Source organism: Oncorhynchus gorbuscha, linkage group LG26 (assembly GCF_021184085.1).
Source record: "Oncorhynchus gorbuscha isolate QuinsamMale2020 ecotype Even-year linkage group LG26, OgorEven_v1.0, whole genome shotgun sequence".
In the NCBI taxonomy this organism is placed as follows: Eukaryota; Metazoa; Chordata; class Actinopteri; order Salmoniformes; family Salmonidae; genus Oncorhynchus; species Oncorhynchus gorbuscha.
In genome coordinates, this window is record NC_060198.1 from 23,699,208 (window position 1) to 23,716,685 (window position 17,478).

The following is a 17,478-nucleotide window of genomic DNA, read 5'->3' on the forward strand; positions in this document are numbered from 1 at the left end:
AGATATCAGATGATGTACGAAGGGCTATATAAATACATTTGATTCGATTCGATGTGTTGTGTGCAGGTGCAAGATGGGTGGTATCGGTGACCAAACCAGAGAATAAACCACATTAGTGGGCCAGGATTTCCTGTGCTGTGACAGTATATGCCCTTCAATGTCATTGTAACTCTAACACAGGAAACTTGTAGAAGATCACACATCAGTCTCTTGTACACGGAGAGAACTTTGTCAGAGCCTGGTAATTTAACTCTCAATTTTGGTTCATCAGAATTTTGGTTTTGCTCATCATTTGTATTTTTAACTTCAAACAGTTGAATCTGGGGTAAATATTGCAATAATTTACGGCAAAGTGTTGGCGATAATCATACCTGATATTGGAGGACATTACAAGGATCAAGATGGTGACAACTCTACTCTTTGTGGCATTAGGTGAGTATTACAGTATCTCGGTTTTCGTAAAGGACGGTCTTTCAAGTGCCTTACATGAACAACAATATACTATACTGTATATAGATTGGTATCTGTGACTTCTGCTTTATCCAAGTACAGTTTAATATTGTCTCTTTCTAGTGTAATATCTGCAACGCAATTTTAACAGGCAAATTTCTGAATTCTGGTATCCATGAACATTGCTAACGAATGACTTGTCAACGAGAGTCACAGAATAAAACCAACCTAGAACAAAGGACTCATTCCGATTTCTGGTCTCACACAGCCGCGACTTACAAGTTAGAAGTTGATGTGCTTGGTGTACATATCCCAGAAAGGTTGTGCAATCTTGCAATTATTCACTTTGATAGAAAATCTATCAAAAGAGACAGGATCTTGAAACCGTGGAGAGGGAGACACCTGTCCGTCTGCGGGAAAATTTCACGGAATAATTATCTAGTGATATCGCAGTTTACGTATTTATTCATGGCTCTCCCGAATGGAGGAGTCTGTTTTTTCCAGCAGGCTACTAAAAGAGGCACATCCAGTGTTCAAAAGGGGTCTTTTTGCTGTTATACAGATTAAAACGAATCATTTTCGGTGGATTGACAATGGAACCCTGTTTAATGTATCCTCCTTTTAAACGAAGACGCAGAACAAATATTACAGCAAATAATATGGCTAAACTCCAATGTACTGAAAACAATTATTGGACAAAATGTACCTAGAAGGTATCATGATTACGAATCAGATTGTGAATGAGGATGGTAAAATTCTCACACAAGCAATTAACATTCGCATATTGAGAAGTATCAATACAAAAGTATATGTAGCGATGTGTGCTGAGAGTCGGAAGCAAAGTTCGGTGAGTGAGTGTTTAAATAAATGAACACAACATAATACAAAAATAAGAAACACGAACAACGCACAGAACTGACACAGAAACACCTGAGGAAGGAACCAAAGGAAGTGACATACAGTTGAAGTCGGAACTTTACATACACCTGAGCCGAATACATTTAAAATCAGTTTTCACAATTCCTGACATTTAATCCTAGTTAACATCCACTGTTTTAGGTCAGTTAGGATCACCATTTTATTTTATGAATGTGAAATGTCAGAATAGAGAGAATGATTTATTTCAGCTTTTATTTCTTTCATCACATTCTCAGTGGGTCAGAAGTTTACATACACTCAATTAGTATTTGGTAGCATTGCCTTTAAATTGTTTAACTCGGGATGTAAATTGTTTAACTCGGGATTTGGTCAATTGCCCCTCACAGAACTGCTGTAACTGAGTCAGGTTTGTAGGCCTCCTTGCTCGCATAAGCTTTTTCAGTTCTGCTCAAAAATGTTCTATAGGGTTGAGGTCAGGGCTTTGTGATGGCCACTCCAATACCTTGACTTTGTTGTACTTAAGCCATTTTGCCACAACTTCGGAAGTATGCTTGGGGTCATTGTCCATTTGGAAGACCCATTTGCGAACAAGCTTTAACTTCCTGACTGATGTCTTGAGATGTTGCTTAAATATATCCTCATGGTGCCATCTATTTTTTGAAGTGCACCAGTCCCTCCTGAAGCACCCCCACAACATGATGCTGCCACCCCCATGCTTCACGGTTGGAATGGTGTTCTTTGGCTTGCAAGCCACCCCCTTTTTCCTCCAAACATAATGATGGTCATTATGGCCGAACAGTTCTATTTTTGTTTCATCAGACCAGAGGACATTTCTCCAAAAAAGTACGATCTTTGTCCCCATGTGCAGTTTCAAGCCATAGTCTGGCTTTTTATGGCAGTTTTGTAGCAGTGGCTTCTTCCATGCTGAGCGGCCTTTCAGGTTATGTCGATGTAGGACTAGTTTTACTGTGGATATACAGTTGAAGTCGGAAGTTTACATACACTTAGGTTGGAGTCATTGAAACTAGTTTTTCAACCACTCCACACATTTCTTGTTAACAAACTATAGTTTTGGCAAGTCTATTAGGACATCTACTTTGTGCATGACACAAGTAATTTTTCCAACAATTGTTTACAGAAAGATTATTTCACTTATAATTCACTGTATCACAATTCCAGTCGGTCAGAAGTTTACATACACTATGTTGACTGTGCTTTTAAACAGCTTGGAAAATTCCAGAAAATGATGGCATGGCTTTAGAATCTTCTGATAGGCTAATTGACATAGATTTGAGTCATTTGGAGGTGTACCTGTGGATGCATTTCAAGGCCAACCTTCAAACTCAGTGCCTCTTTGCTTGACATCATGGGAAAATCAAAATAAATCATCCAAGACCTCAGCAAAATAATTGTAGACCTCCACTAGTCTGGTTCATCTTTGGAAGCAATTTTCAAATGCCTAAAGGTACTACGTTCATCTGTACAGACAATAGTACGCAAGTGTAAACACCATGGGAATTTTTTTTATGAATGAAGTTGATTTTCATCCTCCAATTAAAAAACACAAATGTCTTAAAATCGAAAGGTTTGACATCTCTCAATCACATATATTTCAAGAAGTTGGGAACAGATTTTTTGTCCCAATGCAATAGCATCGGGTTCATGAACTGAAATACGAAACAACAATTGACGCATTAGTCCGTACTTTTCAATTTAAACTATTATATACAATTCCGCCACAGAAGTAATGCTACAAATAATGCTATTTGACCAAGAAGGAGAGTGGTGGAGTGCTGCATCAGATGACCTGGCCTCCACAGTCACCCAACCTACACTTAGTTTGAAATGTTTTTACGACCTGTAATATAACTTTGTGAACTTCTCGTCCGACGTTCGGCTGGACCTGCACGAGCGTTTGGATTTGTGTACCTAACGCCCTAACAAAAGTAGCTACTTGGACATAAATAATGGACATTATCGAACAAATCAAACATTTATTGTCAAACTAGGATTCCTGGGAGTGCATTCTGATGAAGATCATCAAAGGTAAGGGAATATTTATAATGTTATTTCTGATTTCTGTTGACTCCAACTCAACAACAACAAAAATATTCTGAGCGGCGTTCTCAGATTATAGCATGGTTTGCATTTTTCCGGAAAGTTTTTTTTAAATCTGACACAGCGGTTGCATTAAGGAGAGGTATATCTATAATTCCATGTTTAACACTTGTATTTTCATCTACATTTATGAGGAGTATTTCTGTAAAGTTGATGTGGCTATGCAAAATCACTGGATGTTTTTGGAACTAGTGAACGTAACGTGCCAATGTAACCTGAGATTTTTTTAGATAAATATGAACTTTATCAAACAAAACATACATGAACTGTGTAACATGAAGTCCTATGTGTGTCATCTGATGAAGATCATCAAAGGTTAGTGATTCAATTTCTCTATTTGTGCTTTTTGTGACTCTTCTCTTTGGCTGGAAAAATGGCTGTGTTTTTCTGTGAGTTGGTGGTGACCTAACATAATCGTATGTGGTGCTTTCGCTGTAAAGCTTATTTTAAATCGGACACTGTGGTGGGATTAACAACAAGATTACCTTTAAAATGTTATAAAATACATGTATGTTTGAGGAATTTTAATTATGAGATTTCTGTTGTTTTGAATATGGCGCCCTGCACTTTCACTGGCTGTTGTCATATCGATCCCGTTAACGGGATTTCAGCCCTAAATTAAGTCATACCACAGATTCTAAATTGGATTGAGGTCTGGGCTTTGTCTAGGCCATTCCAAGACATTTAAATGTTTTCACTTAAACCACTTGAGTGTTGCTTTAGCAGTATGCTTAGGGTCATTGTCCTGCTGGAAGATGAACCTCCATCCCAGTCTCAAATCTCAGGAAGACTGAAACAGGTTTCCCTCAATAATTTCTCTGTATTTAGTGCCATCCATCATTCCTTCAGTTATGACCAGTTTCCCAGTCCCTGACGATGAAAAACATCCCCACAGCATGATCCTGCCACCACCATGCTTGGATGGTGTTCTCAGGGTGATGAAAGGTGTTGGGTTTGTGCCAGAAATAGCATTTTCCTTGATGGCCAAAAAGCTCAATTGTAGTCAGAGTACCTTCTTCCATATGTTTGGGGAGTCTCCCACATGCCTTTTGGCGAACACCAAACGTGTTTGCTTATTGTATTCTTTAAGCAATGGCTTTTTTTCTGGCCACTCTTCCATAAAGCCCAGCTCTGTGGAGTGTACGGCTTAAAGTGGTCCTATGGACAGATACTCCAATCTCTGCTGTGGAGCTTTGTAGCTCCTTCAGGGTTATCTTTGGTCTCTTTGTTGTCTCTCTGATTAAATGCCCTCCTTGCCTGATTTGTTATTTTTAGTGGGCGGCCCTCTTTTGCCAGGTTTGTTGCGGAGCCATATTCTTTAAATGGTTTATTAATGGATTAAATGGATTTAATGGTGCTCCGTGTGATGTTCAAAGTTTTGGATATTTTTTTTTTATAACCCAACCCTGATCTGTACTTCTCCACAACTTTGTCCCTGACCTGTTTGTTGAGCTCCTTGGTCTTCGTGGTGCCGCTTGCTTGGTGGTGCCCCTTGCTTAGTGGTGTTGCAGACACTGGGGCCTTTTAGAATAGGTGTATATATATATACTGAGATCATGTGACACTTAGATTGCACACAGGTGGACTTTATTTAATGGATTATGTGACTTCTGAAGGTAATTGGTTGTACCAGATCTTATTAAGGGGTTTCATAGCAAATAGGGTGAATACATATGCACACACCACTTTTCTGTTTTTTATTTTGTAAATTATTTTGAAACAATTACTTGTTTTAATTTCACTTCACCAATTTTGACTCTTCCATTACATGAAATCCAAATACAAATTGATTTAAATTACAGGTGTAATGCAACAAAATAGGAAAATGCCAAGGTGTTGCGTTTACGCACTGAAGGGTAGGTAAGGAGTCAAACGCAGGAGAGCAGAGATGTCAGTGTAGTGTATATTTTAATAAGGGCAAGTCCCAAAAAAACGGTACAGTACAATACCCCAAAACAACGCCCAAGACAATGGGCACTAACAGTACTCCAGTAAGTCGCAAAAACATAACGCACCTTACTATAATAAACACATGCAAAATACACTGAGGAAAGCCGAAGAGGAAAAATAATCCTGCACAAACCTAAATGGGGAAAATATTCACACAGAAATTAAATTAATGAACCAAAGACAAAACAAACGGAAAAGGAAACATGGATCGGTGATGGCTAGTAGGCCGGCGACGCCGACCGCCGAGCACCGCCTGAACAGGGAGAGGAACCACCTTCCGTGGAAGTCGTGACACAAGGGGGTGAATTTTTTTGCAAGGCACTGTATAGAATTTTTTATATTTTCCACCAAGTCCTCCAACTAGAATCTAGAACTCGAAACTAGAATCTGAGTAACTGTAACTGCGTACGTCTGTTGAAGAAAGAGAGTCGGACCGAAATGCAGCGTGTTGATTACTCATGCCTTTAATGAATGAAAACGCGGTACATGAAATAACTGAAACTAAATACAAAAACAACAGAACGGAACGTGAAACTAATTACAGCATATCAGGTGACTACAACACAGAGACAGGAACAAACACCCACAAAATACAAAGCGAAAGTCAGGCTGCCTAAATACGGTTCCCAATCAGAGACAACAACAAGCACCTGACTCTGATTGAGAATCGCCTCAGGCAGCCAAGCCTAACAACACCCCTAATCAGCCGCGATCCCAAATAATACAAACCCCAATACGAATATAACATATAAACCCATGTCACACCCTGGCCTACCCAAACATATAACAAAAACACAAAATACAATGACCAAGGCGTGACAGTAACTGTAACACAAGCTATATATGACATACGTTTTACATAGCTCGGTGGTAGTTTATCCAAATTAAAATCGTATTTTCAGTAGTTATTTACCCTTTTGACATGTAGAGGTGTAGCTAACTACTGAAACTACCCACTGTATTTTATTATTTCCTGAACCACTGGGCTAAGCCGATGCACTCTCCTATCTGGCTCACATAGATCTCCGTACACTGTTAACATTTGACTCTAGAGTTAAGTATTCTCCCAGTCATGTTTTTTTAAAACATTTTGTATTATATGACATTTCAGATTTACATATGATCATTTTTCAGGAGGACGTTGTGCTGTAGTGAATTACTTTTTCAAAGTAACTTTAGTTACGCAAACAATATTTCTCTCAATGGCAGCTTCACATTAGCTCAACTTCGTCCTCCAGTGTGACATTGGTAGCTTCACAAACTATATTTTCAGAGTAGTTCCCCAACACTGCTGACATATTACAAAAGGAAATAACAATAGTCAACATCAAGTGGAGAAACTTTTTAGCAAAGTAAAGAGTTGAGAGTCATTTAATAGCATTTTGCAGAAAGCAGGATTAAGCCAATTTTAAACAAAGGAAGAGTGCCATATTGTAACGGTTTTCCTCCTCTTCTTCTGAGGAGGAGGAGAGATCGGACCAATGCGCAGCATGGTAAGTGCCCATATTTTAATGAAATATAACCAGACACTGAATACAAAAGAACAATAGAAAGAAAAAAAACGAAACAGTCCTGTATGGTAAACACAGACACAGAAAACCACTACCCACAAATCATAGTGGGAAAACAGGCTGCCTAAGTATGGTTTTCAATCAGAGACAACGATTGCCAGCTGCCTCTGATTGGGAACCATACCAGGCCAAACACATAGAAATAGAAAACATAGAATGCCCACCCCAACTCACGCCCTGATCAAACTAAAACAGAGACATAAAAAAGGAACTAAGGTCAAGACGTAACACATATTGTGTGAAACTGATTCTAAAAATGTAACTTTCACTTGTATACCAAACTGTTGGTCTGTGAGAGTATGGCAAATGTTCACCACAACAAGTTAACTCCTCTACATGAGAAGTACATCTCTAACAGAGCAGTTTCACAAAGGAAATGATTGAGCTTGACATACAGTGTATTCGGAAAGTATTCAGACCACTTCACCTTTTCCAAATTTTCCGAGCTTGGCACACCTGTACTTGGGGAGTTTCTCCCGTTCTTCTCTCCAGATCGTTTCAAGCTGTGTCAGGATAAATGGACGCTGCACAGCTATTTTCAGGTCTCTCCAGAGATGCTCGATCAGGTTCAAGTCCGAGCTCTGGCTGGGCCACTCAAGGACATTCAGAGAAATATCCCGAAGCAGCTCCTGCATTGTCTTGGTTGTGGTCCTGAGCTCTCTGGAGCAGTTTTCATCAAGGATCTCTCTCAAGGATCACTTTTCTTCATTCATCTTTCCCTCGATCCTGACTGGTCTCCCAGTCCCTGCCGCTGAAAAACATCCACACAGCGTGATGCTGCCACCACCATGCTTCACCGTAGAGATTGTATTGGTCAGGTGATGATCAGTGCCTGGTTTCTTCCACACGTGACACTTGGCATTCAGGCCAAAGAGTTCAATCTTGGTTTCATCAGACCAGAGAATCTAGTTTCTCATGGTCTCAGAGTCCTTTAGGTGCCTTTTGGCAGACTCCAAGCGGGCTGTAATGTGCCTTTTACTGAGGAGCAGCTTCCTTCTGGCCACTCTACCATAAAGGCCTGATTGGTGGACTGCTGCAGCGATTGTTGTCCTTCTGGAAGGTTCTCCCATCTCAGAAGAGGAACTCCTCCAGAGATGGTCACACTGTCAGAGTGACCATCGGGTTCTGACATGCACTGTCAACTGTGGGACCTTATATAGACAGTTGTGTGTCTTTCCAAATCATGTCCAATGAATTTAGTTTACCACAGCTGGACTCCAATCAAGTTGTAGAAACATCTCTAGGATGATCAATTGAAACATGATGCACCTGAGCTCAATTTCGAGTCTCGTGGGAAAGGGTCTGAAAACTTCTGTAAATAAGGTATGTCTGTTTTTATTTTGGAAAAAATTAACAAAAATGTCTGAAAACCTGTTTTCTATTTTGTCATTATGGGCTATTGTGTGTAGATTGATTAGGGAAGACAAATGATTTAATCCATTTTAGAATAAGTGAAGGGTTGTGAATACTTTCCGAATGCACTGTATAAACCATCCGGCTTTACAAATGGTGTAAATACCACAACATGGAAACATTGTCTGTTTGCTTGGTTTACATTTAAAGTTGTTTATGAATGTGTCAATAACTATCTACATAAAGCGTTCTAACATTTACAAATGTAACAATAACAGTTCATGAGTTAAAACATTATAGTAAGGTGTTATCCATTTAGTAATGGCAACTTCAGTAAATGTGTATTCAATTGTAATGTTTTTGTTTTCTGTGTTTCTCCCCAACAGCTCATCAAATGGTGTTGTGTTCATTGGCAGGTAAGTGTTAATTTACACTGAACGAAAATATAAAACGCAACATGCAACAATTTCAACGATTTTATTGAGTTGCAGTTCATACAAGGAAATCAGTCAATTGAAATGCATTCATTAGCCCCTAATCTATGGGTTTCACATGACTGGGAATACAAATATGCATCTGTTGGTCACAGATACCTTAAAAATAAAAGGTAGGGGCGTGGATCAGAAAACCAGTCAGTATCTGGTGTTAACATCACTTGCCTCATGCAGCGCGACACATTTCTTTCGCATAGAGTTGTTCAGGCTGTTGATTGTGGCCTATGGAATATTGTCCGACTCCTCTTCAGTGAATGTGCAAAGTTGCTGGATATTGGCAGGCACTGGAACACGCTGCCGTACACATAGATCCAGAGCATCCCAAACATGCTCAATGGATGACATGTCTGGTGAGTATGCAGACCATGGAAGAACTGGGACATTTTCAGCTTCCAGGAATTGTGTACAGAGCCTTGCGACATGGTGCATCATCATGCTGAAATATGAGCTGATGGCGGCGGATGAATGGAACAACAATGAGGATCTCGTCACGGTATCTCTGTGCATTCAAATTGCCATCGATAAAATTATATTGTGTTCGTTATCCATAACCCCACCGCCACCATGGGGCACTCTGTTCACAACGTTGACATCAGCAAACCGCTCGCCCACACAATGCCATAAACGCTGTCTGCCATCTTCCTGGTACAGTCGAACCCGGGATTCATCCGTGAAGAGCACACATCTCCCGTGTGCCAGCGGCCATGGAAGGTGAGCATTTCCCCACTGAAGACGTTTACAACACCGAACTGCAGTCTGGTCAAGAACATGGGGAGGACGACGGACACTCAGATAAGCTTCCCTGTGACGGTTTCTGACAAACCTATTTTCATCAGCTGTCTGGGTGGCTGGTCTCAGATGATTCCACTGGTGAAGAAGCCAGATTTGGAGGTCCTGGACAGTGTGGTTACATGTGGTCTGCGGTTGTGAGGCCGGTTGGCCGTACTGCCAAATTCTCTAAAACGAAGTTGGAGACGGTTTATGGCAGAGAAATTAACATTTAAATCTCTGGCAACAGCTCTGGTGGACATTCATGCAGTCAGCATGACAATTGCACGCTCCTTCAAAACTTGAGGCATCTGTGGCATTGTGTTTTGTGACAAAACTACATATTTTAGAGTGGCCTTGTACTGTCTCCAGCACAAGGGGCACTTGTGTAATGATCATGCTGTTTAATCAGCTTCTTGATATGACACACCTGTCACGTGGATGGATTATCTTGGTGAAGGAGAAATGCTCAGAAGGATGTAAACAAATTTGCGTACAACAATTTGAAAAAAAGGCTTTTTGTGCACATGGAACAATTCTGGGAGGAAACTGTAACGGCGTTCGTTTGTTGAAAGAGAGTCGGACCAAAATGCAGCGTGGTGGTACTCATGTTCTATAATGAAGAATAGACGATACATGAAATAACTATACAAATACAAAACAACAAATGGAACGTGAAAACCTATACAGCCTGTCTGGTGAACACTAACACAGAGACAGGAACAATCACCCACGAAATACACAGTGAAACCCTGGCTACCTAAATATGGTTCCCAATCAGAGACAACGAGAATCACCTGACTCTGATTGAGAACCGCCTCAGGCAGCCAAACCTATGCTACACCCCTACTCAGCCGCAATCCCAATGCCTACAAAACCCCAATACGAAACACAACATTTAAACCCATGTCACACCCTGGGCTGACCAAATATATAACGAAAACACAAAATACTATGACCAAGGCGTGACAGAAACATGGGACCAAAACATTACATTTTTGTTCAGCGTACATGTGAACACAAGTCTCCAAAAGGTTTTAAGTAGCATGTTTGAATATCATTTAAATACATTTAAAAGTACACATGAAATAAGTCCAAAAAGATTGAGTGGCACGTTTGTAACAAAACTTTGAATAGGACATCTTTCACCATACTGACAGTGTTAATTTGCTTATTGATCATTAATTAATTTTCCTGATCATCTCTTTTCCTCTTTGTGAGCTGGTGAAGAGATCAGGCTGGTCGATGGCACTAGTCGCTGCTCGGGGACAGTAGAGATTCTTTACAAGGGCCAGTGGGGAAGAGTGTGTGGCCAGAAGTGGGACGTAAACGATGCAAATGTGGTGTGTGGCCAGCTGGGCTGTGGGAGAGCTGTGAGTGCCGAAGGTAGTGCCCACATAAGTCAGGGTAGTGGTGGCAGGCCTACTTGGCTGGATGATGTTGGGTGTAAAGGCACTGAGAGCTCCCTCACAGAATGCTCACATGGAGGATTGAAACACCATGACTGTTTACAGGCTCAAGATGCCAGACTTGTCTGCTCAGGTAAGAAAAGTCCCTCTGTTGCTATTGTGGTTGCTAAAAGTCGAAATACCTTGATTTTAGTTGTGTCAACTTGGCATTGATTTAGTTGATAAAAATGATACTGAAATGCATTTTATTGTCAAATGTTCTTTCATGCCTAGTTAAACCTAATATCAGACTGGTCAATGGGAGCGACCTCTGCTCTGGGAGGGTGGAGGTCTATCAAACTGGTCACTGGCGGACCGTGTGTGACGACGTGTGGGACTTGAATGATGCTGCTGTGGTTTGCAGACAGCTTGGCTGTGGGAGAGCTGATAGTGCCCCAGAGAGGGCCTACTTTGGTCAGGGAAGTGGGCCCATCTGGCAGGATGATATTGGCTGCTCTGGCACAGAGTGCTCCATCACACAGTGCCCACACACAGGAGGAGGAACACATAACTGTAATCATGGTAACGACGCAGGTGTTATTTGTTCAGGTAAGGGAGTCTCTTTGCCTTGTCTATACATTTGGTTTGAATGGTTTGAATTGTGCAGAAAGGTCTCGTTATAGAGAAAATCCTAAAAAGCATATTACTGCAGTATTGTAGCCTGCTCTGCCACCTGGTTGAGAGTTGACCGTTGCACAAAGAATCTTAACCCAGGCCTGACTTGGTGCTATATGACCAGATGAGGGCAGCCTAGAACAGAGCATGTGTTTAAGACAGTATGAAGATGAGCAGAAACATTTATTCATCTATTAAATTGATTATTTCTCTCCCCCATCTACACACAATAGCCCATAATGACAAATGACATGTTTTTAGAAATGTTTCAAATATATTGAAAATTAAATACAAAAATATCTCATTTACTTAAGTATTCACACCCCTGGCAGTGATTACAGCTGTAAGTCTTTCTGGGTAAATCTCAAAGAGCTTTGCACACCTGGATTGTACAATTTTTGCATATTACATTCAATGTCGTCTTGGTAAGTAACTCCTGTGTATATTTGGCTTTGTGTTTTAGGTTATTGTTCTGTTGAAAGATGAATTTGTCTCCCAGCGTCTGTTGGAAAGCAGACTGAACCAGGTTTTCCTCTAAGATTTCCCCTGTGCTTAGCACTATTTTGTTTATTATTCTTCCCTAAAACACTCCTTAGTCCTTACCGATGACAAGCATACCCATAACACACTGGAGGTTGGTTTCACCTTAATTGGGGAGGACGGGTTCATGATAATGGCTGGAGCGGAATTAGTGGAATGGTATCAAATACATCAAACACATGGTTTCAATGCCATTCCATTCGCTCGGTTCCAACCATTATAATGAACCGTCCCCCCCTCATTAGCCTCCACTGCCATAACATGAGGCACCCAATGGTACTCAGTGATGTGTTGTGTTGGATTTGCCCCAAACATAACACTTCGCATTCAAGAAATAAAGTTAATTTATTTGCCACATTTTTTTGCAGTTTTACTTTAGTGCCTTATTGCAAACAAGATGAATGTTTTAGAATATTTGCTTCATTCTTTTCACTCTGTCATTTAGGTCAGTATTGTGGAGTAACTACAATGTTGTTGTTCCATCCTCAGTTTTCTCCTATTACAGCCATTAAACAATGTAACTGTTTCAAAGTCTCATGGTGAAATCGTTGAGCGGTTTCCTTCCTCTCCAGCAACTGAGATAGGAAGGACGCTTGTATCTTTTTAGTGACTGGGTGTATTGATAAACCATCCAAAGTGTAATTAATAACTGCATCGTGCTCAAAGGGATATTCAGTGCCTGCTTTATTTTCTTTTTTTTTTACCCATCTAACAATAGGTGCCCTTCTTTGCGAGGCGTTGGAAAACCTCCCTGGAATTTGTGGTTGAATCTGTGTATGAAGTTCACTGCTCGACTGAGGGACCTTACAGATAGTTTTATGTGCAGGGTACAGAGATGAAGTAGTCATCCAAAAATCATGTTGAATAAGCCTAAATAAGTTCAGTAGTAAAAATTTGCTTAACAAGTCACTTGTTAAAACAAATTATTACGACTGAACTTATTTAGGCTTGCCAAAACAAAGGGGTTGGATACTTATTGACTCAAGACACTTCAGCTTTTCATTATATGGTCATTTGTTTTTTTTAACTCAGAAAACATAATTACACAGTATTGTTTGTAGTCCAGTGACACAAAATGTACATTTGAATCTATTTTAAAATCAGGCTAAAACAAAACAAAATGTGGAAAAAGACCAGGAGTGTAAATACTTTCTGAAGGCACCCCAGGTTGTGGTTACTGTTGCCTGACTAAACTACATCTCTTTGTCCAACAGGGGTTGTCTTGCAGAAGCCTTCACTCTCCACAGACCCGTCCTACTCTGCTTTCTTGCATGGAGAGGAGGTCCAACTCACCTGCACTCTTCCATCCCGTATCCTCTGTAATGCTGTGGAGTTCATCTTCTATCTGAATGGAGACTCCGTCATGACCGTGACCGTTGGATCCTCACAGCCCAGGGCTACTTTAACAAAGTTTAAGACGGACGCTTCACACCAGGGCAGTTACAGCTGTCTCTACAGAACCCTCTCCAACGGCAAAGCCATCAGCTCCCCTTACAGCACCGTTACTAAAGGTGAGGTGGTAGTTGGGAAACAAGTGCTGCCTAATCTATATCTATATATTCAAGATTCATAGCCTTGATAGAGATGAGAGACTGATACCTTGTCCATCACACACATATTTCTCAGTTACAAGGTGTGAATATGGAATCACATTACTGTCATATTGCTGTTTACTTTCTTCCAAGTGGTCCTGCTTCAGCCCAACATCTCTCTCAGTCCTCCAAATGGAGGGATGTTCTGGGGACTTCAGGGGCCAGAGGTGACCAGGGGCCACAGCTTCTCCATCACCTGCTCCATTCAGCCACAGTATCCCGGAGGCCTCTTCTATCTGGACTTCTCTGGGTCCAACAGGACTGAATGGTGCCATCAGTCAACGACTCTGCCTCTTTTTACTTCCCTGTTGCAGAGTATACAGACGAGGGCAACTACAGTTGTGTTTATGAGGTTAATGTCTCCACCCTGTCATTACATTCTATCGACAGAGTTGCTGACAGTCAGCATTCAAGGTAAAATATGTTTTAGTTTCATTCTCAAGTGAAAAAGAACATAGATATTATCAGTCCTTTTCAGTCATGCAATATTTTTTAAAGACCAATGTTTTACATTGCAGAAGAATTTGATAGCTTTACGAATTCAGAAATGAAGATGTTGAGTACGGTGTTGTTTCTCTCCATAGCATCCATAGTCCCAATTATTGCCTCTGGCGCAATAGGTGGGCTACTGCTCCTGCTCCTGCTGCTGCTCATTCCCATTAATGTTTAGTCTTGGAGGAAGATAAGCAACAGAGAGCAGACTATTACGATCAACCCCAAGAGAAAGTAAGTTCTAGCTCCTCTTATCAGAATTTGCAAGGTTTGCAAAATACCCAGGTTTTTAAGAACCTGGAAAATCCGGAAGGATTCATCAAGAAATTTGAAATCCTCCCAACTAGGATTTCTTGAAAACCTGGACATTTTGATTTAGATTTTTCAACCCTCATTTTGTTATGATTTTGTACTGTTCATGATATCTATTCGCGCTTATATATATATACACTGATGTCATTTGTATGAATTAAACGGATAAATCCCTCAGCTGCCATTAGCATGAACACACATGGGAACACCGTGGGTGCAGCGAGTGAGGAAAACGATGAAGAGGACGATGTCAACGCAGAAGCCTTTGTCAACAAGAGCAAAGACGAAGACTTGAAAAAAAAGGATGCCGTGCAGGAAAGTGTGTGAAAATAACGATTCAAAGAAACAATGTCTGCAGTTAATGAAAGGATAACCTGTGCCAAGATCCTGACTTGAAGTCCAGGCACGTAAACTCAAATGTTTGTATTCATCCTCGGGAATGCTCCAGGAGCCACGAACAAGTGTGGAAACAACCAAGGTGAAGGACCAGGTGAGGAAGATGAGGACGTCTATGAAAATCCAGATACCTTCACACGGGATCGATGATGCCGAAGACATGTACGATGAAGACAATGACCCTTTTGACCTGGAGCAGCTCGCTTCATGTGAAGGCGGAGGGGAGAATATGACTATGAAGAAGATGACAACATATAGGCAAACTAAGAGTGAAGGCCTTGTAATAGGCATGTTGATGCAGAGATATCGGTAACAGGAGAGGCTTGAAAGGTTAGCTTTGTGAGTTGAATTATCAGGGCTTTAAAAAAAAACATTTTCATCAAAATGTTTCAGTTGGTCGATAAGAGTAAAGGCTTTGTTTCCATTTCAATGTACATTTTCTGTGTGTCCGATTTCTAGTTGTATTCTTGCCAGGTAATTAAAATAGTTTTTCTACTTTACTAACACATCTATTTATCTTTTTTTGTTATATATCTTTTTTAATACTTGTTATTTACTTGAGATTCTAAAGAGTGATTTTCTTGTGAACTCATTGAACATAATGTTCATTTTTAAAATGTTCCACATAAAAAAAATATAAAAATATTAATGCTTTAGACTAATTCTTCTATCATATTCTGTGTGCTGTCAATTAATAATCCAGGTAGAACGTTTTTGGGTTCCTTATAGAATCATCTGTGTAAAGGGTTCTATCTGGAACCAAAAAGGGTTCTTCAAAGGGTTCTCCTATGGGGTTTTTTTTCTGGCAAAATGCAAACACATTTGTACTGTATGTATAAAATCTATCAATAATTTGATTTCAGTGTACATTTTAGATTACTGTGTGTGTGGCTTTAAAGAACATGAAATCCAAGCTTAAAAGTTTGTTGTTGTTGATGTTGAGACCACAAGATGAACGGGAATAGTTTTGAATATATGTGGAGATTTAAATACTGTACAACTATATAGTCAACATTTAGATATAGATCTCTGGACGCAGGAGGCCAAAACCGACCCTGACCGACAACTTTCATTTTGAAGAAACCTATAAAGCAGAGGATGAGATTAATGCAGGTCTTATTATATCCACTAGGGAGAAATGTTGTCACATCATTCATTATGTCAAACACACTACATACTGTACACACTGTGCAATCTCTCTCTCCCTCCCTCTCTTTCTCTCACACACACACACACACACACACACACACACACACACACACACACACACACACACACACACACACACACACACACACACACACACACACACACACACACACACACACACACACACACACAAATTCGCAACCAAGTCATGGGTGCAGTGGCCGACATGCAGCAGCGAGCAAGCCTCCGAGCGAAACCCATTCTTGACTGGTGTTAACATTTATTAATTTATTGAGGCTTTCCTCCTCCAGCCTGGCTGACACACACGGTCTGGAGCACAAGCGGCTTTACTAGGTTGAGAGAGAACAGCAGACAAGAAGAAAAGACGGCTGCCTAAAGACAAGGATCCCAACTGGAGCCACTACAGAGAGACAACCATATTGCTCTTCCATACTGTTTGCCAGGGACAAGAATTCGTCCTTGGCATTTTATCCACACCAGCCCCGACTACTGGTTTGGTGCCCAAACCCTATCAGCCACTGCCCTGACAAAATCACGAACCTACATCTTCACCAGGCTTGAGCCTTCTGTCTGATATTCAGCATCCACTCTGAGTTAGACGTATACACAGGCAGACACAGACATAACATTGGTAGCACAGTACAGTGTTTCTCAACCATTTCTGTACCAGTGACTGGTGAGACATGATCCTCCTCTTTTTTAACAAGCTCATATGTAAAATAAATACAATATGTAAAAGCCCCACTGGAGATACAACTCACCACAATAACTGTGCCTCTGCACTGGCCATCGTGTTTGCCTCCTTGTTTTGCCGTCTGTCTGTCTCAGCATCTTGTCTGCTGTCCCTCTGTGCTTTTTCTTGTTCACTGTCTGCCTGTCTGCTTAAACCTTATACTGTACGTTATAGAAGTCAAGCTAATGATTTAGAGCTCTATTCAATCAGATCTGCTTTAGCCAACCTCCCCATAGCGGTTGTTTTGGCGGTGTTGGGGTGGTACTGTTTAAGAGCTGTCAAATCCACAAACGGCTCCTGGTATTATACCTAAAGCGGACATTGCCATTGGCTGCACAGAGTCGCATGAAGAGAAATCCCACGTGTACAATTTCAAACACTGGAATCTGAGATGTGTAAATCTACACGTCGATTAAGCTGATACATTATTTTGCTGAGTGATTTTGTATTTGAGCAAAACGATTTATATGTAGCCTACACTTTCTCGTTCTGAACTTCAAATGCGAGTGGGAGGGGTGTGGCTTTGTGACAATAATCAAGAGCAGCTGCTCCCCGATTTGACAGCTTCAGCGTTCACACCTACGACACCGACAAAAC

General features: G+C 40.7%; 1 protein-coding gene across 1 annotated transcript in view; it reads left to right on the plus strand.

The window, feature by feature from the left end:
• The window catches only part of LOC124015339 (deleted in malignant brain tumors 1 protein-like), a 46,288-nt gene extending 30,961 nt beyond the window's left edge, over positions 1–15,327 (plus strand). The window contains exons 10-16 of the mRNA XM_046330523.1: positions 8,708–8,737; positions 10,805–11,125; positions 11,266–11,580; positions 13,401–13,697; positions 13,872–14,192; positions 14,363–14,504; positions 14,761–15,327. Coding sequence (XP_046186479.1) covers positions 8,708–8,737; positions 10,805–11,125; positions 11,266–11,580; positions 13,401–13,697; positions 13,872–14,192; positions 14,363–14,448 — 1,370 coding nt within the window. The 3' untranslated portion in view covers positions 14,449–14,504; positions 14,761–15,327. The remainder of the gene's footprint in view (positions 1–8,707; positions 8,738–10,804; positions 11,126–11,265; positions 11,581–13,400; positions 13,698–13,871; positions 14,193–14,362; positions 14,505–14,760) is intronic.
• The last annotated feature ends 2,151 nt before the right edge of the window (positions 15,328–17,478 follow it).